At 42.7% G+C, this 22,968-nt stretch overlaps 1 protein-coding gene and 2 long non-coding RNA genes across 4 annotated transcripts in view; 1 reads left to right on the top strand and 2 right to left on the bottom strand.

Annotated features, from left to right (window-relative positions):
• LOC126948014 (uncharacterized) overlaps nucleotides 1–22,968 on the bottom strand; it is a 198,653-nt gene that overhangs the window by 52,329 nt on the left and 123,356 nt on the right. The gene's annotated exons all lie outside the window — the stretch shown is intronic.
• Nucleotides 1–22,968, bottom strand: part of PAK2 (p21 (RAC1) activated kinase 2) — a 93,839-nt gene that overhangs the window by 24,877 nt on the left and 45,994 nt on the right. For both annotated transcript variants that reach the window (XR_007723274.1, XM_050779178.1), the window contains exons 3-7: nucleotides 6,616–6,716; nucleotides 5,492–5,639; nucleotides 3,042–3,073; nucleotides 2,075–2,182; nucleotides 551–683 (exon numbers count right to left, since the gene is read on the bottom strand). Coding sequence is in view for 1 of the 2 variants with exons in the window: in XM_050779178.1 (XP_050635135.1) it covers nucleotides 551–683; nucleotides 2,075–2,182; nucleotides 3,042–3,073; nucleotides 5,492–5,639; nucleotides 6,616–6,716 (522 nt within the window). In the remaining variant the exon portion in view is untranslated. The remainder of the gene's footprint in view (nucleotides 1–550; nucleotides 684–2,074; nucleotides 2,183–3,041; nucleotides 3,074–5,491; nucleotides 5,640–6,615; nucleotides 6,717–22,968) is intronic.
• The window catches only part of LOC126948015 (uncharacterized), a 340,440-nt gene continuing 319,181 nt past the window's right edge, over nucleotides 1,710–22,968 (top strand). The window contains exon 1 of the long non-coding RNA XR_007723312.1: nucleotides 1,710–1,747. This is a non-coding gene — a long non-coding RNA (uncharacterized LOC126948015). The remainder of the gene's footprint in view (nucleotides 1,748–22,968) is intronic.

The raw sequence follows: 22,968 nt of genomic DNA, 5'->3' as shown, positions 1-22,968 counted from the left end.
CCACCACACCAGCTGATTTTTGTGTTTTTAGTAGAGACAGGGTTTCACCATTTTGGCCAGGATGGTCTCAATCTCTTGACCTTGTGATCCGCCCGCCTCGGCCTCCCAAAGTGCTGGGATTACAGGCGTGAGCCACTGCGCCCGCCCCAGTGACGCAATCTTGACTCAATGCAACCTCCACCTCCTGGGTTCAAGTGATTCTCTTGTCTTAGCCTCCAAGTAGCTGGGATTACAGGCACATGCCAGCACATCCAGCTAATTTTTGTATTTTTAGTAGAGATGGGGTTTCACCACGTTGGCCAGGCTGGTCTTGAACTCCTGACCTCTGGTGATCTGCCCACCTCGGCCTCCCAAAGTGCTGGGATTTAGCGGTGAGCCACCACGCCCGGCGACATCTCTAGATTGTAATTGAAGCTACCGTTGCTATAAGAAAACAATGTATTCTTTATACTTTAAGCCATAATGTAAGGTGTAAGTTAAAATCCGTCTGGGCCAAATGTTTTAAGAGCTGTTAACAATTTAACAATGATATAAAATGTAGATAACATACTTAATTTCTCCATAATCTCTTCATCTGTCATTTTAGTCTTCTTTTTCTGTTTGTCTGAAGACTTGGCACCACCATCAACACTTGAATCACCAACTGGTGCAGGAACGGGGTCAATTACAGACCGTGTGTAAATCTGTGGAGAAACAGTTCATTACTAAGGTCTGAGGAATCATGTTTTCAGATATTCTTGCTGGCACACTAATTCAGTTCTTTGATTTTTAACCTGAACTAAGTTATCTCTTCCATTGTTCTAAATAATGAGAACACTATTTTCAGATATAAAAGATGTATAACTAAGAATAAAAAATATGAAACATTTTTCTTTGGCATAGCATGTATATATTTGAAAAGCTGTCTAGTAAAACAGCAAGTCCATGAATGAAATTTAAGTGTGACCAGGTCTAAAATGGTACAACAATGTATCAAAAAGCATAGTTTAAAAATCCTGTTTTTACTACAGATGTAAGTAAAATGCAAAAGAATGGAAACCTTGACGTTGAAAGATTATTAATTCCCACAAAAGTTTTTACTTTTGTGGGAAAACTACCACCCATTTCAAATAGCCAGGTTTAAAGGCTAAAGAAAACAGTCCTCTGCCGTCAGCTCGGCATCCAGAGGCCGTCCCCGGAGCTCTGCCTGCCCACTGTGCCACGAGCACAGCCCATTCCACGGCACAGCACCTTCCCCACCCTCTACTTGCATCAGTGCAGGGAGCAGAACGGTAACTGCAGTCATTCCTCTCTTCCTGGCTCCATTTAAGGCCATCATTTTTAGTCTCCCTTACCTGGTTAGGAATTTCACTCTCAACTGCCTTTTGAATGACATGAAGGCGCTGAGAGGAGTGTAAAATGGGAGGTTAAAACACATCATCTGGGTAGGAGGAAAGCTGTACTAGATTTACCAGCCATCTACGTTGAGATAAACAGAGAAAGCTTGGGAAATAGATGAACCCTCTGGAAAAGCGTACTACAGAAAGAAAAAAGCCCAGTGAGGTGAGTGCGTTATTTATTTATTTATTTTTTTGGAGACAGGGTCTCGCTCTGTCGCCCAGGCTGGAGTGCAGTGACGCGATCTCGGCTCACTGCAAGCTCCGCCTCCCGGGTTCACACCATTCTCCTGCCTCAGCCTCCCCAGTAGCTGGGACTACAGGCACCCGCCCACGCCCGGCTAATTTTTTGCATTTTTAGTAGAGACGGGGTTTCACCATGTCAGCCAGGATGGTCCTGATCTCCTGATCTTGTGATCCACCCGCCTCAGCCTCCCAAAGTGTTGGGATTACAGGCGTGAGCCACCGCGCCCGGCCTCGAGTGCGTTAACTTTTAAAGACACATCACATTTCAATCCTCAGAAAACTAGTTTTTGGTGAGTGGTCTTTGGGTACAGATCTCTCGGTTAAATTTCCCCACACTAAATGGTTTTAAACTCGATGGCTTTCTAAAAGCAATCACTGAAAGTCAAATACAGACTCTTGTTTTTTAAAACACACACGCACACACACAGCCTAGGTCACCAATCGACACTCACTGATTTCGTATGATCTGGTCGTGGGGCAATAACAGGAGGAGCAGTCTCTTCATCATCATCATCTTCCTCTGTCACTACTGCGGGTGTTTCTGTTCCCTTGGCGTTCAGCTGCATTGATTATGAGCAAAGTCAGGAAAACAAGTCAAATAGGCTTAAATGTGACTATCGCCCTTTATGAACAGACTTCAAAAAGTTTGCTTCTTTGATAGCTCATTTCAAAACCATTAAATCTCATTAGCTCTTATATAACTCAAGAGAATTATAATCTAATAAGGTGATTCTATGAATTATGAAAAAGTTTATGAAATAAATATGTTCAGTACCACATCTTTTTAATAAAGTACTATTTACCCTAAGCATACATATACAATGCCCTGAAAGTAAACAATGTTATTTGTTAAGACCAAAATCAAAGATCCTCTGAGCTTTGTATGTCAGAGACATTTGGTGACATTTAAAATAGTCAGATTTGGCCAGGTGCAGTTGCTCACGCCTGTAATCCCAGCACTTTGGAAGGCCGAGGTGGGTGGATCACTTGAGGTCAGGAGTTCGAGACCAGCCTGGCCAACATGGTGAAACCCTGTCTCTACTAAAAATACAAAAAATTAGCAGGGCGTGGTGGCGGGCGCCTGTAGTCCCAGCTACTCGGGAGGCTGAAGCAGGAGAACGGCGTGAACCCGGGAGGTAGGGCTTGCAGCGAGCTGAGATCCGGCCACTGCACTCCAGTCTCGGTGACAGAGCAAAACTCCGTCTCAAAAAAAAAAAAAAAAAAAAAGTATCATATCAAGGAATTTCTATTTAATACAGCTTCTTCAACTAATTGGGTGGCTAGCTAAAAAACACCTATTGAGTAGTTATTTACCTCTGATGGCTGTAATTTATTTTAGAAAGCGAAATAAAAACTGAGATTTGTCTTGGGTATCCTAAATCAGAACAAGAGATACAAGAAATAATATCATTAACTTACTGCTGGTGTTCCAGAAGGGAAGCCATCTTTCTCTGAATATGAAACAAAACATAATGTTAGCAATTCAAGAAATAGCACTTTTATATGATAAAAGGAAAAAAAAAAAGCAGAAAAAGTGAAATGTTCTTAAACTGATCTCAAGTTGAATTAACTCTTGAGAAAAATGATAACACAAGTAGTCAAATAAGAATTTATGTAAGACCAAGCTAAGGAATCTGAAATCTAAATGAAACTATAAATTTACTAAAATTTCAGTGAATTACATATTTAAAATGGGTGAATTGTACTGCATGTAAATTATACCTCAATAAAGCTATCAAAATTTATTTTGAAAGTATACCTATCCATCTGTATTTATTAAAACAAAACAAATGGCCGGGCGCGGTGGCTTAAGCCTGTAATCCCAGCACTTTGGGAGGCCGAGACGGGCGGATCATGAGGTCAGGAGATCGAGACCATCCTGGCTAACACGGTGAAACCCCGTCTCTACTAAAAAATACAAAAAGCTAGCCAGGCGAGGTGGCGGGCGCCTGTAGTCCCAGCTACTCGGGAGGCTGAGGCAGGAGAATGGCATAAACCCGGGAGGCGGAGCTTGCAGTGAGCTGAGATCCGGCCACTGCACTCCATCCAGCCCAGGCGACAGAGCGAGACTCCGTCTCAAAACAAAACAAAACAAAACAAATGTATTCATAAAGATACTTTCTCCAGTAAACTGCTGACTGAGGAACTTAATGACACAATTAAGACAATGACAATTGTGCAAAGTAAAAATTCTGACATTGTTTTGTTTTTCTTTTAAAAATGCCCAGAAACATACATATATATATATATATCATATATAACACACGTACAGGCCGTGCGCTGTGGCTCACGCCTGTAATCCCAGCACTTTGGAAGGCTGAGACAGGCAGATCACATGAGGTCGGGAGTTCAAGATCAGCCTGGCCAACATGGAAAAACCCCGTCTCTACTAAAAATACAAAATTAGTCGGGTGTGGTGGCACATGCCTATAATCCCAGCTATTGAGGAGGCTGAGGCAGGAGAATTGCTTGAACCGGGGAGGCAGAGGTTGTGGTGAGCCAAGATTGTGCCATTTCACTCCAGCCTGGGCAACAGAGCAGAACTCCAGCTCAAAAACAAAACGACACACACGCGCACACACACACACATTTATGTATGTATGTATGTGTACTAGGTGCAAATAAGCTACCATTTGGTGGTCACTGATTTTTCAAACAAATTACTAATTTACACACAGACTTACTGGTTGATACAAAAATTCTAGGTACAAGTCTGACCTTTTCCTAAGGGTGTACTAGACTCAACAAAAAAGGTCAAGATCACTTGCAAAAAGATTTCTCTGTCTCCCCTGAGCATGGCCTTTATTTCTGTGAGGATGCAAACATTAAGTATAATCAATTAAAATCACATGCAGGATTTTAGCTCAATCATACTGTTTTTAAAAACCACGTGTATGACTTCAGATACAGACAAACACATTGAAAAATGACATCCTGAGGGTGTAGTGAGCAAAATCTAAACTGAGGGAAACAGGACAAATGGTCTTGTTTCTTTAATAAATAAACGGCAAGAAAAGACAGCAGGAACCAGTATGTGGGAGGGAAGCCTAAAGATCAAGAGATTCAGTATCAACCAACTGCAATGTATGAACTTTATTCTGATCTTTATTTGAACAAAAACTATTTTTAAAAATCCACTACACTAATTCTTATCCTATATACCAATTCACTGGTTCTCTCATAGATAACGGTATATCTCAGATACTGAGCAACTTGGAAAACAAAGTACATCAAACCCAATTTCCACCCAGCTATATTCATCCAGAAAGTAAAATTTACATTACTATGATTACATAGATAACATTCCAGATATTCCAATTCTGAGGTATAAATCCTTCTAGTTCTAACGTTTATTTCATATACGATTTATCTATTTTATATATTAAAATACATATATTCTATTATCTGCATACTCACGAGTTTCAATTTTTTGAGTGGACCTAAACATTTTTTAGTTCAAATCGGTGCAAAACAATCTCCTCTTGTCCCACTAACAATAAGTGTATTTCTAGTGTGAACATGTCTATCAACCAGCGTCTTTTCCTTTGATTGCTGGAAGTCATTTAAAAGCAGTGACGAGTGAAAAATGAAAACAAAAACACAGCAATGAAGAGAAAAAACCAAATAAACAAAAAGCCAAAATATCCATCGACTCCCATTTCTGTCAAACCTATGAGATTACTATAATTCCCAGATCCAAATTATGCTTCAGAACAGCCCTGGATCAGTCTACAAAAGGTAGAATCTATCCAGGGAAAAACGTTATCGACAAGAGCCATAGTTTAGCTTTTCATTTTTCCAGGAGTAATCTTTTTATCTAGAAGCGCTTCACACATCTCCATCTGACCCAGCCCTAGCCGCTGTCTTACCCGGAGGAGTAAAGCTCAGATACTTCTGCTTCACTGTGTTGGAGTCGTAGAACTTGAGGACATCCAGCACAGCCTGAGGATTCTTCTTTTGCTCTAGTTTGGTGATGTTGGAGGTCTGTAGTAATCGAGCCCACTGTTCTGGCATGCCCTAACAAAAAGACATTCAGAAATTAGGTATGGTTTAAATTGACGCAATAAAATTAATTTCCAGAGATAAATGACAAAATATACAGAACAAACCAATCTTGTAAGTGTAGGTTTGACTAAATTCTAAAAGATCTTGTTTTCTAAAGGTCTATTTTTTCTTTTTCTGAGACAGAGTCTCGCTCTGTGGCCCAGGCTGGAGTGCAGTGGCGCGATCTCAGCTCACTGCAAGCTCCGCCTCCGGGTTCACGCCATTCTCCTGCCTCAGCCTCCCGAGTAGCTGGGACTACAGGTGCCGCCACCTCGCCCGGCTAATTTTTTGTATTTTTAGTAGAGACGGGGTTTCACCGTGTTAGCCAGGATGGTCTCGATCTCCTGACCTCGTGATCCGCCTGCCTCGGACTCCCACAGTGCTGGGATTACAGGCATGAGCCACCGCGCCCGGCCTGGGTCTATTTTTCTAAGTCTGCTTTGCATAACTAGAATGAACAGGCTCTGCTCTCTAGGGAAACAATATATCCAACCACTAACACTTTTATAAAAAGCGGAAAGCAGTAAGAATTCATAGTTGACATATGGATAGAAATGTTAATTTCCTTTCTTTGTGAGATGGAGTTTTGCTCTTCTTGCCCAGGCTGGAGTGCAATGGCAGAGTCTCGGCTCACTGCAACCTCCACCTCCCGGGTTCAAGTGATTCCCCTGCCTCAGCCTCCTGAGTAGCTGGAATTACAGGCGTACACCACCACGCCCGGCTATTTTTTTTGTATTTTTAGTAGAGACGGGGTATCACCATGTTGGCCAGGCTGGTCTCAAACTTCTGACCTCAAATGATCTGCCATCCTTGGCCTCCCAAAGTGCTGGGATTACAGGCGTGAGCCACCGCGCCTGGCCTGAAATGTTAATTTCAAATTTAATAATGAAGGAAAATGTTTGAGTGCTATTTTACATGTTATAAATGGGCCCAAACTAGGTAAACTTACAGTGAATTCTCCAGTAACAGCATCAAAGCCAACATGGATGGTGTGTTCAAAATCAGATGGAGGAGAAATTTCTGGCCGTTCCTTTTCTTTCTTTTTACTTCCTAGAGGGCATCAGAAAAAAAGAAAAAATATCAGCCTATTTAAACAAGACTAGCGAAGGCACTTACAATTTTTTTTTTTGTCTTTTGTTTTTTTACACAGAGTTTCGCTCTTGTTGCCCAGGCTGGAGTGCAGGGGCACGATCTCAGCTCATTGCAACCTCTGCTTCCTGGGTTCAAGCCATCCTCCTGCCTCAGCCTCCTGAGTCACTGGGATTACAGGTGCGCACCACCCCTCCTGGCTAATTTTTGTATTTTTAGTAGAAATAGGGTTTCGCCATGTTGGTCAGGCTGGTCTCAAACTCCTGATCCACCTGCCTTGGCCTCCCAAAGCGCTGGGATTACAGATGTGAGCCACTGCTTGCCCGGCGTATTATATTTTTCCTAAAACATATTAGGATCAAAGTTATTCTAGAAAACATATTAGGATCAAAGTTATTCCAGAAAAGATTTCCCCTAAAAACACTGGCTGATAGGAAACCAGTAAATGGAGTAAAGCAGACTGTCCTGCCACAGAGCAGGGCTGGACACAACCAAACACCGTCCTGATGAGGAGGCACATGGAGCGAGCAACAGCAGGCCTGAATAACAGAGCACAGGCAGAAGACACACCCCTTAGGGCACCAGCTCTCTCACAAAGGGCTCCATCTCAGATTCTGAGCAACGTGGACAGCAAGCACAGCAAACCCCATTTCCGCTCAGCTACATACACTGGGAAGTCAGATTTGCATTGCTGGGACTCCGCAGAGAATACACACTGTCAGGACAAGCAGTGACAAGGCCACCTCTCCTTTTTTGTGCAAGCCTAATCCTTCCTTTTCAGTGGAGTTACTAATTGCCACTTTTTAAAACTACACAGTTTTTCTATGATCCGAGCGCAGAAAAAATTATTTCTGCAACATTTCTGCCATACACCTATCAATAATATTCTCTGTAAACTCCAACACATCAGTTCCTCCCCGCAACCCCTCCCTCTCAGCTCCTCCTGCTGCAATCCACAGTAGCTCATGCCTAGGCCTCCTGCACAGTTCCTGTCCGTGACATCCCTTCACTCCTGCCCTGTGCTGGAATCTATTTTCTGGATCTTATGTTTTCCTCCTCTAGATTTATCCCTTTAGGTGATAGTTCTTGACTCATTATATATATGCATATATACGTTGGAAATGTGTTTTGTTACCCTCAGCATTTCCAGTGTTGCTATTGAGAAGGCCAGCGCCATTCTGGTTCTCGTTTGGAGCCACCGTTGGAAGTCAATGTCTGTATATGTGTACGTCTGTCTCTGGAGGCTCTGCCCTGTTGCAATTATCTGTTTGTCTGCCTTTCTGCCTCTATCAGACTGCCTGGATTATTTTCTTGCCATTTTGTAACACGCATTGAAACTATGTCACATAAGTCTTCTTTTTCTTTTGTCAAAGCTTTTTGGGTAATCCAGTCCTCTGTATTTCCATATGAGTTTTAGAATGAGCTTATTAATTTCTACAGAAAGCCTGTTGGAATTCTGACTAGAATTGGAATGAATGTACAGATGAAATTTTAGGGAGAATTTCTTTTTTTCTTTTTTTTTTAGAGGGAGTCTCGTTCTGTCACCCAGGCTGGAGTGCAGTGGCATGATCTCAGCTCACTGCAACCTCTGCCTCCCGGGTTCAAGGGATTCTCCTACTTCAACCTCCTGAGTAGTTGGGATTACAGGCGCCCACCACCACACCCGGCTGATTTTTGTAATTTCTGGTACAGATGGGGTTTCACCATGTTGGCCAGGCTGGTCTCAAACTTCTGGCCTCAAGCGATCCACCTGCTTTGGCCTGCCAAAGTGCTTGGATTACAGACATGATCCACTGTGCCTGGCTGAGAATTTATTTCTTGATTTTTTTTTTTTTTTTTTTTTTTTTTTTTGAGATGGAGTCTTGCTCTGTCGCCGAGGCTGGAGTGCAGTGGCCGGATCTCAGCTCACTGCAAGCTCCGCCTCCCAGATTTACGCCATTCTCCTGCCTCAGCCTCCCGAGTAGCTGGGACTACAGGCGCCCGCCACCTCACCCGGCTAGTTTTTTTTTTTGTATTTTTTGTAGAGACGGGGTTTCACCGGGTTAGCCAAGATGGTCTCGATCTCCTGACCTTGTGATCCGCCCGTCTCGGCCTCCCAAAGTGCTGGGATTACAGGCTTGAGCCACCGCGCCCAGCCTCTTGATTTCTTAACACCACCGAGTTTTCTGATCCATGAAAACAGTAAATCTTTTCATTTATTTAGGTCTTTAAAAATTTCTCTTAGCAGTGTTTGCAGTTGTCTGTATCTGTTCGGTATGCTTTATCAGAATACCACTGCCTAGGCAATTTATTAATATAAACATTAGAAGCTGGCTGGGAGCAGTAGCTCATGCCTGTAATCCCGGCACTTTGGAAGACTGAGGTGGGCAGATCACATGAGGCCAGGGGTTCAAGACCCATCTGGCCAACATGGCAAAACACTGTATCTAAAACCAAACTTTAGCCGAGTATGGTGGCACGAGAATTGCTTGAACCCAGGAGGTGGAGGCTGCAGTGAGCCGAAACTGTGTCACTGCACTCTAGCCTCGGTCACAGCGTGAGACTCTGTCTCCAAAAAAAAAGTTCATTTGGCTCACAGTTCTTCTGGAGGCTGGGAAGTCCTCCAGATCAAGAATCAAGAAGCCACATCTGGTGAGGGCCCTGACATAGCAGAAGGCATCACATTGCAAGAAAGAGCAGGACGGGGCCAAACTGGCTTTTATAACCAACTCGCACCCACAATAGAGACGTTGAGCCCATCTGTGAGCACTCGCGTCGTCTCCTGAAGGTCCCATCTCTCAACACTGTCTTACTGGGGCTTCAGTTTCTAACACGTGAACTCTGGGGCCACTTCAAATCAGAGCTGTAGTTATCAGTATAGAGCGCACACTGTTTCATCAGCGTTCTGCCTTGGTATTTCCTGATTTTTGATACTATTGCAAATGGCAGTTTTTAAATGTCCTTTTTAATCATTCATTGCTGCCATAAAGAAACACAGTTGTTTCCTGAATACTAATCTTATTTCCTGAAACCTTATTATGCTTATTTCCACTAGTACTTTTGTAAATATAGAATTTTGCTATAAAAATTCAATCATGTTGCTGGTGAATAAACTCAAGTTTACTTGTTTCCAATCTGGAGTCCTTTTATTCATTTTCTTAAAAAAAAAAAAAAAAAAAGTTTTTTTTTTTTTTTTTTTTTTTTTTTGCCTTACAGAATTAGCTAGACCCTTCAGTATATTGTTGAATGAAAGTGGATGAAGAGAAATTTTATTTTTCCTGATCTAAGAGGAAAAAGTGTCATTCTTTTTACCTTTAAGTTTAATGGCAGTGGTAGGTTTGTAAAAGATGTCCTTTATGAGGCTGAAGGGCATTCTCTTCTATTCCAAGTTTGCTGAACACTTTTATCAGAAATGGATATTGGGTTCTGTCAAATGCCTTTTCTACACATACTGAGACAAACCCATGGCTCATCCTTTCTATTGTGTTAATACAGTAAATAACATCAATCGATTTTCAAACTTAAACCAATGAAATCCACTTAGTCATGACGTATCACCCTTTTTATACACTGTTGGATTCCAATTGCTAAAATCTTGCTAAGAATTTAACATTGGCCAGGCACAATGGCTCATGCCTGTAATCCTAGCAGTTTGGGAGGCTGAGGCGGAGGGATCACTTGAGCTCAGGAGTTTGAGGCCAGCCTGGCCAACATGGTGAAGTCTTGTCTCTACTAAAAATACAATAATTAGCCGGGCGTGGTGGTGCACGCCTATAATCCCACCTACTTGCGAGGCTGAGGCAGGAGAATTGCATGAACCCGGGAGGTGGCAGTTGCACGGAGCCAAGATGGCGCCACCGCACTCCAGCCAAGGCAACAAAGCAAGACTCCTCCAAAAAAAAAAAAAAAGAGAGAGAGGGGAAAAAACATTGGTACGTATTTGTTCATATCATCTTTTTAAAATCTGTACGGTGCCATCACCTCTCTCATTCTCAATACTGGTAATTTGTCTCCTTCCCATCCACAGCCACCTCCCCTCCCCGTCAGTCTGGCTACAGGTTTATCCATTTTATTGATATTCTAAATGAATCTACTTTTGGTTGCAGTGATTTTCTCTGCTGCTTTTTCCCCCTATTTCATTTATTCCCATTTTGCTTTTTATTATTTCTTCTACTTACCTTGGATTTCATCCACTCTTCCCTTCTAGTTTATTAAGACGGCTTAGTTAAAGTCATTGATTCAAAATCTTTCTTTTCTTCTAATATGGTGTTTAATACCATAAGTTCTCCACCAAGTACTGCTTTAGCAGTATCCTACAAATATTGATGTTTTGAATTTTCATTCAGTTTAATATATTTTCTAAATCTTTTTATTTGTAAAGTGCTTTCTCTACTCTCCAAATATTTCCAGAGACCTCCTTGTGACTGCTTTCTAATTGAATTATATTACGGTCACGAGAACACATTTTGTACGATTTAAATCCTTTATTTATTTATTTTTTTTTGGATACAGAGTTTAGCTTTGTTGCCCAGGCTGGAGTGAAGTGGCATAATCTTGGCTCACTGCAACCTCCGCCTCCTGGGTTCAAGCAATTCTCTGCCTCAGACTCCCGAGTAGCTGGGATTACAGGCGCCTGCCACCATGCCTGGTTTATTTTTGTACTTTTAGTAGAGACGGGGTTTCACCATGTTGGCCAGGCTGGTCTTGATCTCCTGACCTCGTGATCCATCCTCCTCGGCCTCGCAAACTGCTGGGATTACAGGCGTGAGTCATGACACCCAGCCTATTTATTTATTTTGAGAAGGAGTCTTGCTCTGTCACCCAGGCTGGCGTGCAATGGCGCAATCTCAGCTCACTGCAGCCTCCACCTCCCAGGTTCAAATGATTCTCCCACCTCAGCCTCCTTAGTAGCTGGGATTACATGTGCCTGCCACCACATCCAGCTAATTTTTACACTTTAAGACGGGGTTTCACCATGTTGGCCAGGCTGGTCTCGAACTCCTGACCTCAAGTGATCTGCCCGCCTCAGCCTCCCAAAGTGCTGGGATTACAGGTATGAGCCACTACACCCAGCCAACATTTTTGAGAATTTGTAAAAGTAGATCTCATGTGTCTTTAAAGAGAATGTATATTCTGCTGTTACTGTGTGGAGTGTTCTATAAACGTCTATTAGGTCAAGTTGGCTGATAGTTACGTTCAAATTTTTTATATCCTTACCGATTTTATGTCTATTTTTTCTACCAATTACTGAGAGAAGTTTTGGAGTCTCCAATTATAATTGAATTTTCCTGTTTCTTCTTGAAATCCTCTCAGTTTTTGCTTTGTGAATTTTGAAGCTGTTATTAGATATATAAATGTTTAGTTCTATTATATCAGCTTAACGAACTGGTCCTATTATCACGAAATAACAACCTTTCTCATTATCACTGATAGTATCTTTTAGCTCTGAAATCTAGTTTGTCTGCTGTTTATACAGCCAGTCCAGGTTTCTTTTAATTGTTAGCACACCTTTTCTATCCTTTTATTTTGACCTATTTTGTGGCTTTATGTTTTAAAGTAGATTTCTTGTAGGTAGGTCTGTTTTCATCAATCTTTTCTGCCTTCTTCTGGACTAAGTATTTTGAGATTCCCTTTTATCTACTCAGTTGTTTGTTAAGCTAGAACTCTTCATATACTAACATGTTCACCTGTTGAAATTGTACACGTCAATGGGTTTTAGTATATTTAGAGTTGTGCAATCATAATCACAATCTAACTTTAGAACATTTATCATACCCAAAAGAAACCTTGTACCTAATGGCAATGACTCCCCATTTCAGCCGCTGCCCAACCCCAAACCTCAGGCAACCACCAATCTACTTTGTCTCCAAAGGTTTGCCTGTTCTGCTCATTAATCTAAATGGGACCACACAATATGCAGTGTTTTGCGAATGACTTTTTTCACTTAATGTTTTTGGGATTCATCCATGTTACAAGGTGTATCAGCGCTTTGTTTCTTAAACACTCAAACGATTATCTTTCAAAGAAATTTAGATAAGAAAGAACGCATCCCACAGGGGTCCCCAACCCCCAGGCCACGAACTGGTACCAGTCTGAGGCTTGTTAGGAAGCTTGTTAGGAACCGGCTGCACAGCAGGAAGTGAGTGGCAGGTGAGTGGGCATCGCTGCCTGAGCTCCGCCTCCTGTCAGATCAGCAGTGGCATTAGATTCTCATAGCGTGAACCCTACTGTGGACGGCGCACGCGAGGGGTCTAGGCTGTGTGCTGCTTATGAGAATCTAATGGCTGATGACCTCAGGTGCTGGGTCTGTGGAAAAACTGTCTTCCATGAAACCAATCCCCGGGGCCAAAAAGGTCGGGAACCACTGATGAACCACTTCCAGTGCTTTTCATTCTTTCCCGTAAGTCCACATTTCCATCTGACATCACCTTCCTTCTGCCTGAAGGGCTTAGTTTAACATTTTTTGTAGTATGTCTGCTGACGATACACTCTTTCAGCTTTTATGCATTTAAAATTCTGTTTCCTCCTTTGTTTTGGAAAGACACTTTCAAGAGTATAGAATTCCAGGCCGACAGATTTTTTTCTCTTTAAATACTTGAAAGATGATGTTCCTTGTCTTCCGGCTTGCATTGTTACTTAGATATAGTCTGTGATCTCTCTATCTTTGTCCTCTATATGTAGTGAGTCTTTTTTTTCTGGTAGCTTTTAAAATTTTCTCTATCACTGTTTTTCTTGTTTATTTCTTCGGGTTTGAAACAGGGTCTCGTTCTGACACCCAGGCTGGAGTGCAGTAGTGCGATCTCGGCTCAGTGAGATCTGCAGCCTTAACCTCTGGGCACAAGCAATTCTCCTGCCTCAACCTCCCCAGTCCTGGGAGTACAGGTGCATACCACCTTGCCCAGATCATTTTTCTTACTTTTTTTTTTGTTATTTTGCAGGGATGGGGTTTTGCCACGTTGCCCAGGCTGGTCTCGAACTCCTGGGCTCAAGTGATCTTCCCACGTTGGCCTCCCAAAATCCTAGGATTAGAGGCCTGAGCCACTGCACCTGGCCCTATCACTGGTTTTAAACAATTTGATTACTGTAAGCCTTGGTGTAGTTTTCATGTTTCCTATGCTCAAATTTTGTTAGATTTCTTGAATCTGTGGGTTTACAGTTTTCATTAAATTTGGAAAATTTTAAGCCATTTTTCAAAAAAGTATGAGGATATTTAAGCTGGTTTTTATTGGATATGTTTGCTTAGAGAGTCTCTGTAATTTACCTGTTGATTTTCTTTCTTTTCCTCACCCCTGTGCCTAGGTTGCTGCCTCCTTTCCAGCACTAAATGGCACCGTAAGTCCAGGTTTGCCTTGGTTCTAGCAGAGTGCAGCCCATCCAAAACGGGAGTGAGGCGCCCCAGAGGGGATACTCTGGCAGCAGTACAGGCAGGGTGCTGTGGAATAAACCTCCTACAACACGGTGGTGCTGAACAGCCGCTCTACGTGGCATCCCCTCTGGCTGAGTTACACGGCAGGATTTCCAAGGCTGGGAAACGTAATCCCACCTCCCTCCTTTGCCTCTGGCTGCCCTCAGGGGAGTTCTCCCTTTGGGCACTCCCTACGCCTCCTGTGGGCTAAGGCAGGGACAGGCCTCCTGCCAGGGAACCCAAGATGGTGGGGAAGGTGGTTGTCCTCTTCAATCTCACTTTTTCCCACGTAGAAACTGTAAACTGGGGGAGATTTTCCCACACTCAGTGCCAGGCGGACTGGGGGAAGGGGTGTTGCAGATACAGAAGTCCGATTCTTACAGCATGCTTGCAGTTCTTTCATTTCTCTGTGCCCCTATCTCATATTTGAGTTCTTGGATATTGCTGGCGATCATCTTAGTGCTGTATGTTCTTGGTTTTCTGTGGTGGGAACGGCAGAGTGAGTGAAGCCAGTGTGCTTCTATACCACCACTTAAGAGCTAGAAGTCGCTATTTCCTTAATTGTCATTAGTTAGATCTTTTAACTGTTATCTTTTCTCTCATATGTTCCATCTTTGTATTGCTGTTTAATTCTTTGGGATTTTCTTTTCTTTTTTTATTTGAGACAGAGTCTTGCCCTGTCACCCAGGCTGGAGTGCAATGGTGCAATCTCGGCTCGCTGCAACCTCAGCCTCCCAGGTTAAAGTGATTCTCCTGTCTCAGCCTCCCAAGTAGATGGGATTACAGGTGTACGCCACCAAGTCCAGCAGCTACTTTTTGTATTTTTAGTAGAGACGGGATTTCACCATGTTAGCCAGGCTGGTTTCGAACTTCTGACCTCAAGTGATCCACACACCTGGGCCTCCCAAAGTGCTGGGCTTACAGGCTTGAGCCACCACTCCAGCTGGGAGAATGTTCTTGATTATCTCCCACTCTTCTTTCTATTGCTATCTTTTGTTTGTTTTGGTAATTTTAGATGTTGATATTCCAAGAATTAGTTTTCCATTGTTCTCTGTTCATTCTTTCTCTGCGAACTCTTTTCTTGTTTCATGGATTCCTTTATCTCCTCTCTCTCTGAAGGTCACACAGTATGTGTGTGTGCGCACGCTGGGGTTTTGGGGTTGTTTTCTCCTTACACTATTTAAGTTCCTGTTTTTATCCCTATTGTTTTGGACTCTCCTTCTCATTTATAAAGGGTTTTTCATAAATGTCTGGTGATCCTTTACTGTCTACTCACACAGAAAAGTATTAAAAAGCTAACTGGGAGATAAGCCAACCTTAACACTAAAGATAAGGACAGCATGCAAGGTACCTAAAGTATTTTTTCTCCAGGCCATTGTTTATCCAGAGAAAAATCCTCCAATCTCCTGTCTGAGGGCTATGAGTCAGGCTACAAGTATTCTGAAAGCAGGATGGGGAAAGGAGATGAAAATGCTGACTTGCATGGAAGTCACCTTCTTTATTCTGGAGCTTCAACTTTTCCTGACTCCCCTGATAAGAACAGAGGCTTCTCTGGTTTAATTTCCCTTGAAATAAATGTAAATGTCAGTTTATTCTTTTTTCCTTCCAGAGAATGGGGGTTACATTTACGTGGATTGTGGGGTGTAAAGGAGGAGTCCTGGCGGGCCTCTGACACTTTCTGTGTTGATTTTCAACTAATCCCCCTTTTTTTCAGCATGTGTATTACATCCCACCCCTACTCTGACACAGTATTGTGTGACTCTAAATCTTGAGCTTCCGGAATTTTTACATGGGAAACTTGGTCCCCTTCTCACAGATTCCCCTCTGCTAACACTTAGGTTATGTGTTTCTCTGTCCTGCTGAGTCAGGTGCCAATTTTCCACCACTTCCGCCTTCCAAATGTGTACCGAGGCCTCTTTCACACTACTATCTCCTCTTTTTCTCCTTGACCTTGTGTGCGTGTGTATATACATATATGTGTTTTATTTTTTTCTTCTGTCATTTTAGTTGAATCTCGGGAGGGAGAGTAAATAGAACGCCTCTGTATGTGGTCAACATGCTGTGTTTAAACTGAAGATTCTTCTAATATCAAAGAGTTAAAAATCATGCTGTTTGATAAGTCTGTACATATAAAACTGGAAATGTTACCATATGCTACTCTTTGTTTACCATGGTACTACTAATTTAGTATTGGTAGGAAACACAATAATACTTATTTAACTAGTAATGACAGATTGATGCTCAAATGTCCACCCCCTCTCTAGGCACATAACTTAGAAGAGATCTGGTCACAGTGACGGGGAAGGGAATACTGGTTATGGAAAGGAGCAGAGGGAAATGAAATTGTTAAGTCTGGATTATCTTTACTGAAACACACAATTATTAACATATCTATCATAAATTACTTTTCTCTCAATTTTCACTAGACTTTGAGTAATTTGAGGTCATGCGCTCAACATTTCTTTATGTCCCTTGGCTTCTAACGGAATATCCCATATACAGGAGAAAATATTTGTTGGTTAATGATAAACTAGTAGTTTACAATTTAACGTACTATGATTATATGTGTTCTTTCTTTTAAAAAAAAATCTGCTCAGCATCCTACTTCTGGAAACTTCCCTCACCCTTCCTCTATGCAGATAGTTGGGAAAGATGCCATTTTCTTACATGACTATGGTCACAAATGACTGGTCCAAGGTGGACATTTAATTCAAGCCAGGTCAGCACAGCTTCCCACATACCCTCGGGCAACTGGTTCAGGGGCAGCTACCTCAGCAGCTAAGCCAGACTCAGCTCCCTCAGAATCAGTCTATCACCAGTGACTAAAGTTATAAGAAACTGAGCCCAGGAATTATATTTCTTAACACATAGAAAAAAAACATTCTGAAATAAGAAATATAAAATAAGAAAGAAATATAAAGAAGGGTGAGAGATATCCAGCAAGAGAACTCCTGCTCCCTGCTGTGTCTGAGGCCTAGTCAATATTCTTCAACTTGGAAATGTTAAGAGTTTAGAGAAATATATTAAAGTTTCATATATGATGGAAGTATAGAGTAAAAAGTTAAAGGAAAAGACACAAAAATGATTAAGTAGAGCTTGAGATAGAGTCACATTCCTTCATTCAAAATAAACATAATATCCTAAAAATCTGTTTAATTCCATTTGTTTTTACGTAACACACATACAGGTACTCTGTATATTTTAATAGTCTCAATGGGAAAAGGAAGGGATATTAGAAACAGTGTCTAAAACAAAAAGATACCAAAGCATATCTCGAATTGACCAATGTGCTGGAAGGACAATGTGCTGGAAGGATATTGCTATATAAACAGAATGTCTTTGATACTGTTATATGTAACAACTCTAGAAGCCCAGAAAGAGAGGGCCAATCAAAATAAATTTATGTAGATGTGGGGGTTCAGTCTGGATGGCAGAAGAAATTATAGAAATAGAAAAAAGTGAACCTTCTTGGAAGGCCGGGGAGTTTTGGATAGCTTCAAACAGTTTGGCTGAAGGCAGCCAGATTCTCTTTTCAGGAGCCAGAGAGCTTAAGGTGCAGATACAAAGGAATATGAAGTAGTTTATTTAAAGAGCTTGTTTACTCATGTGGTCCTAAGACTAACCTTTGATCATTTGTGGGCAAGATGGCCCTCTCCAGGGTGGAGGTGACCAGGTTAATTACCCACAGGTGTGTTGACTCAAGCCTTTGTCAATTAATCTATACTAAATAAATGCAAGCTTCATTGGCTAGTCGAGGGCGGTGGTTGCAACATTTTTTTTTTTTTTTTTTGAGACAGAGTCTGGCTCTGTCCCCCAGGCTGGAGTGCAGTGGTGGGATCTCCGCTCACTGCAAGCTCTGCCTCCCGGGTTCACACCATTCTCTTGCCTCCCCCATTCTCTTGCCTCAGCCTCCCGAGTAGCTGGGACTACAGGTGCTCACCACCACGCCCGGCTAATCTTTTGCATTTTTAGTAGAGATGGAGTTTCACCGTGTTAGCCAGGATGGTCTCAATCTCCTGTCCTCGTGATCCGCCCACCTCAGCCTCCCAAAGTGCTGGGATTACAGGCGTGAGCCACTGCATCTGGCTGGTTGCAACTCTCTACAGCACTCTCCTGGGAGTCTGTAAGCAGCCCGGACTCTCAGTTGGACTGACAAGTGTAACATCTGTGTCAATGTAAGTTATTAATCTGTCATTGGGACAGGGTCTGTGGGACAGACCCATGCATGTGGACACCTTAGCCTTGGAGAAATCTGAAATCTGTTCATGTTTCATAAAATAAAAATAGGTCAACTTCCCACTTCTGTTTATCAAACACAACCATCCACAGGAGGTTCACCGGGCAACCAGATCACCTGATGGGAAGTAATGGACCAGGGTAAAAAACTTATTTTAATAAAATGAACGATTTAACTAGTGTCCTAGGGGAAAAAAAGATTCTTAGAATCATCTTCCAACTTCATTAGACAACAAAACAGCAGCAGGCAGGCAGCAACCTTCAGCCAAGAGGCAGAGACCCTGAGTCACATGTTGACAAAAGGCACTGAAAAGAATCCTAAGTAGGCTGCTGTCACGTTCTCCAGGGCCACTACCTTTTAGACTACTTCGAGCTAGTCTAAGGCTAAACAAACAAAAGAAACCCCTTATCTGTTTAAAAGGAAGACTCTTCTGTTTCTAGTCTAACCATAAGCAATTCCTTCTTTGTTCTTTTGACATGCTATGGCTTCAAATTCCACCACACAGCAGAGAAACGGGTCCCCAGCCCCTGGGCCATGGACCAGTACAGGTCGATGGCCTGTTAGGAACTGGGCAGCCCAGCAGGAGGTGAGCAGTGAGGAGTGCGCATCACCGCCTTAGCTCCGCCTCCTGTCAGATCAGTGGCAGCATGAGATTCCTATAGGAGCACGAACCCTATTGTGAACTGCACATGTGAGGGATCTAGGTTGCACACTCCTTATGAGCATCTAACTAACGTCTGATGATCTGAGGTGGAAGAGTTTCATACCAAAACCACCCCCCGCTAGCCCCATAGAAAAATTGTTTTCCAGCCGGGTGCGGTGGCTCACGCCTGTAGTCCCAGCACTTTGGGAGGCCAAGGTCGGCAGATCACCTAAGGTCAGGAGTTCAAGACCAGCCTGGCCAACATGGTGAAACCCCGTCTCTACTAAAAATACCAAAAAAGTATCCAGGCCTCATGGCAGGTGCCTGTAATCCCAGCTACTCGGGAGGCTGAGGCAGGAGAATCGCTTGTACCCAGGAGGCGAAGGTTGCAGTGAGCTGAGATCACACCATTGCATTCCAGCCTGGGCAACAAGATGAAACAAAAAATAGAAAAAAAAAAAATTGTTTTCCAGGAAACCATCCCCCTCCAGTGCCAAAAAGGTTGGGGCCCACTCCTCTAGGAAATAGGCAGAGAAGTATGGGCTACTATTATTAATCTTAGAATTCAGTTTTTTATTGTATTTATTTATTCACTTATTTTGAAACGAGTCTCGCTCTGTCGCCCAGGCTGGAGTGCAGTGGCGCGATCTTGGCTCACTGCAAGCTCCGCCTCTCGGGTTCACACCGTTCTCCTGCCTCAGCCTCCTCAGTAGCTGGGACTACAGGCGCTCGCCACCACGCCCGTCTAATTTTTTTGTATTTTTAGTAGAGACGGGGTTTCACCGTGTTAGCCAGGATGGTCTCAATCTCCTGACGTCGTGATCCGCCCGCCTCAGCCTCCCAAAGTGCTAGGATTACAGGCGTGAGCCACTGTGCCCGGCCAGAATTCAGTTTTTTAAATTAGAAAGGTTGTTTACAGATCGAAGTCATAACCAACCAGAAGTGAAGGTGCTTATAGGTTGAATAACTAGATGTGAAAATTGCTTTAGTTAATAAAGACAATATTATTCAACTCTGGCTGTATGAATAAAGCTTATTTTAAAAAGTCAAATGGCTCATTGACATTTTCATTATTAAAACTAGTAGACTAGTTAGGACATTTCTCACTTGGGCTACTGCAAAAACCTCCTAACTAGTTTCCAACTTCACTCTCACACTTTGAACAAAACCTATTTTCTGTAAGCCTATTATTCTCTCCTATCTACAACAGAGAGGTGGCCAGGTCTTTCCCCTGTTTAAAAATCTGTAATGGTTCCCCAGGAAACAGGATAAAATCTGAGCTCTGTAGCATAGAATACAAGGCCCTTTATGACCTGGTCACTGCCTACCTACCTCTTCAGCCTCTTCTGCTGTCTGCAGTGCCTACACACACCCTTCTGCAATTCTCTCTCCTTCCCTCTCTGCTTTCCAGTAACACAGGACGGCCCTCAGCTCCACGGACGTGCTGCGATCCCTCCTGCAGGTGGGCCACTGAAGCAAGCTCTTCCCCAGGCATGGAACACACTTTGTAGCCGTCGTTGCCCTTACTCATGCTGCAGTCGTCAGCTCTATTATCGTTTCCTTAGGAAGCCTTCCCAGGCATTCCAGATTAGACAGACGTCTTACGCTACCTTGGTACCATAGCTTGTAATTCCATAGCCTGTAATTCCATACCATGGTTGTAGATTGCTGTCACGGGAGCAGGGACACTATCTGCTTTGCTTGTCACTTATCTCTGATCATTCACATAGTACACACATTAGCAAGCATGGAAAAAAGATTTGTTCCATCAAGTTGCCCTAAAAAGGCATGATCGGAAAGGATTTCTAATTTTCTCAAGTTTTTCAGTGACACCAATTAAAACCAGTAACGAATAACTGAAAACATCCTAGAGTCTTTCTTTTCTTTTTATAAAAATATTAGCTGTTTTTTTTTTTTTTTGGTAAGGAAAGCAGTAAGGGATGTAAATTTTTTAGTGGAATAAAATGAATTATCTCTAGATCAGGCCTTACATTAGAGATGGCAAAAATCTTGAGGTCGTTACGATTTTTTAAAAATAGAAATACAATTGTTTGCCTTTTAGACTCTTCTGTTTCAAGACGATGTACTGAGCACATACTGTAGTCCTCTCCCTTCTACACAAAATCCGAGTATTTCACAGAATAAAATTCACGAGGAATGCTCAAGAACGAAAAGCAATTAGGATAAGACCAGGGAGACAAGCAGCGCTTAGGATGTCGGTGGGAGAATGCTTCTGCAAACCGCTGCAGGTGGCTGAAACTAGAAGCGAGGAGGGTGAAAATGGGGGGACCCAGAGGCAACAACTAGGGTGATGAACGGGATAATCCAGTAAGAGCAGCAGAGCAGGTTATTTCTATGTTCACAAAAGCACGGATATGCACACACCACACGGTTCTCCCTCATTCCTAATGCCGAAATCTGGGCCCAGTGACTGGGCTGTGTTTCAGCTTCCAGGTAGGACCAGTAAGTGTAAGAGGAAAAGGAGGTAGAGCTCCAGGGACAGGAGAAATCAAGAAGCATCCTGCCCTCCCAACATTCCACACATCTCTTTGTCTCTCTGAGACTGAAGACGACGTGCAACTAAACTTCCCTGTAAACAGGCTACACAGAGGCTCTGCAGATTCTCCACCCTCAGTTACAAAGATGGATGCAATTCTCCCCTATTTGTCCTACAAAATCTATACAATTCTTTTTCTTTTTTTGAGACAATCTCGCTCTGTTGCCCAGGCTGGAGTGCAGTGGCACAATCTCTGGCTCACTGCAAGCTCCGCCTCCCAGGTTTACGCCATTCTCCTGCCTCAGCCTCCCGAGTAGCTGGGACTACAGGCGCCACCACCGCGCCCAGCTAGTTTTTTGTATTTTTAGTAAAGAGGGGGTTTCACCGTGTTAGCCAGGATGGTCCCCATCTCCGGACCTCGTGATCCACCTGCCTTGGTCTCCCAAAGTGCTGGGATTACAGGTGTGAGCCACTGCGCCCGGCCCAAGAATCAAAGTAGCCACAGGTTTTTCTTTGTTGCTGTTAAAGTACATGATAAACAGATTCTAAAATTTATAGAAAAAGCTGAAGAAGAATCTGGTTAAGAAATTTGTTCTATCAGACATTAACAATAATTATTTAAGAGCCAAGTGTGGTAGCTCACACCTGTAATCCCAGCACTTTGGGAGGCCAAGGCTGGCAGATAGTTTGAGCCCCAGAGTTTGAGACTAGCCTCGGCAACATACAAAAATACAAAAATTAGTTTTTTTATATATATATATATAAAATACAAAAAGTAGTTGGGTGTCGTGCACCTGTAGTCCCAACCACTTGAAAGGTAAGGCAGGAGGATCACTTGAATCTGGGAGGTGGAGGTTGCAGTGAACCAAGACACATCACTGCACTCACTCCAGCCTGGGTCACAGAGTGAGGCTCTGCCTCCAAAAAAAAAAAAAAAAAAAAATTATATAGTAATCAAGACAGGGTGCTATTATTAGCTCAGGTACAGACAACCTAATGGAATAAAATAGAGAACACAGGAACAGACTCTCACATGGAAACTTGATAAATAATGGTGTTATAGGTCAGTGGGGAAACAGAAGACTCAATAAATGGTCGGGGATACTATCCAAGTTTAAAGAAAAAAGTGAAAGTGAATCCTTTCACAGACATACAAAAATAAAATCCAGATAGCTCAAAGATTTAAAGTGCAAAAGGCAAGCTATAGAAAAAATATAGGAAAAAGTCTTTATGACCCCAAGTTAGACAAAAATTTCTTAAAAAACAAAAACCTCGAACCATAAAAGAGAAATTGAGGCCAGGCACGGTGGCTCATGCCTGTACTCCTAGCACTTTGGGAGGCCGAGGCAGGTGGATCACGAGGTCAGAAGTTCAAGACCAGCCTAGCCAAGATGATGAAACACTGTCTCTACTAAAAATACAAAAATTAGTTGGGCGCAGTGGCAGGCACCT

This window comes from Macaca thibetana, chromosome 2 (assembly GCF_024542745.1).
Source record: "Macaca thibetana thibetana isolate TM-01 chromosome 2, ASM2454274v1, whole genome shotgun sequence".
NCBI lineage: Eukaryota > Metazoa > Chordata > Mammalia > Primates > Cercopithecidae > Macaca > Macaca thibetana.
Note: the sequence above shows the minus strand (reverse complement) of the source record. Positions and strands in the feature narration are given on the sequence as shown.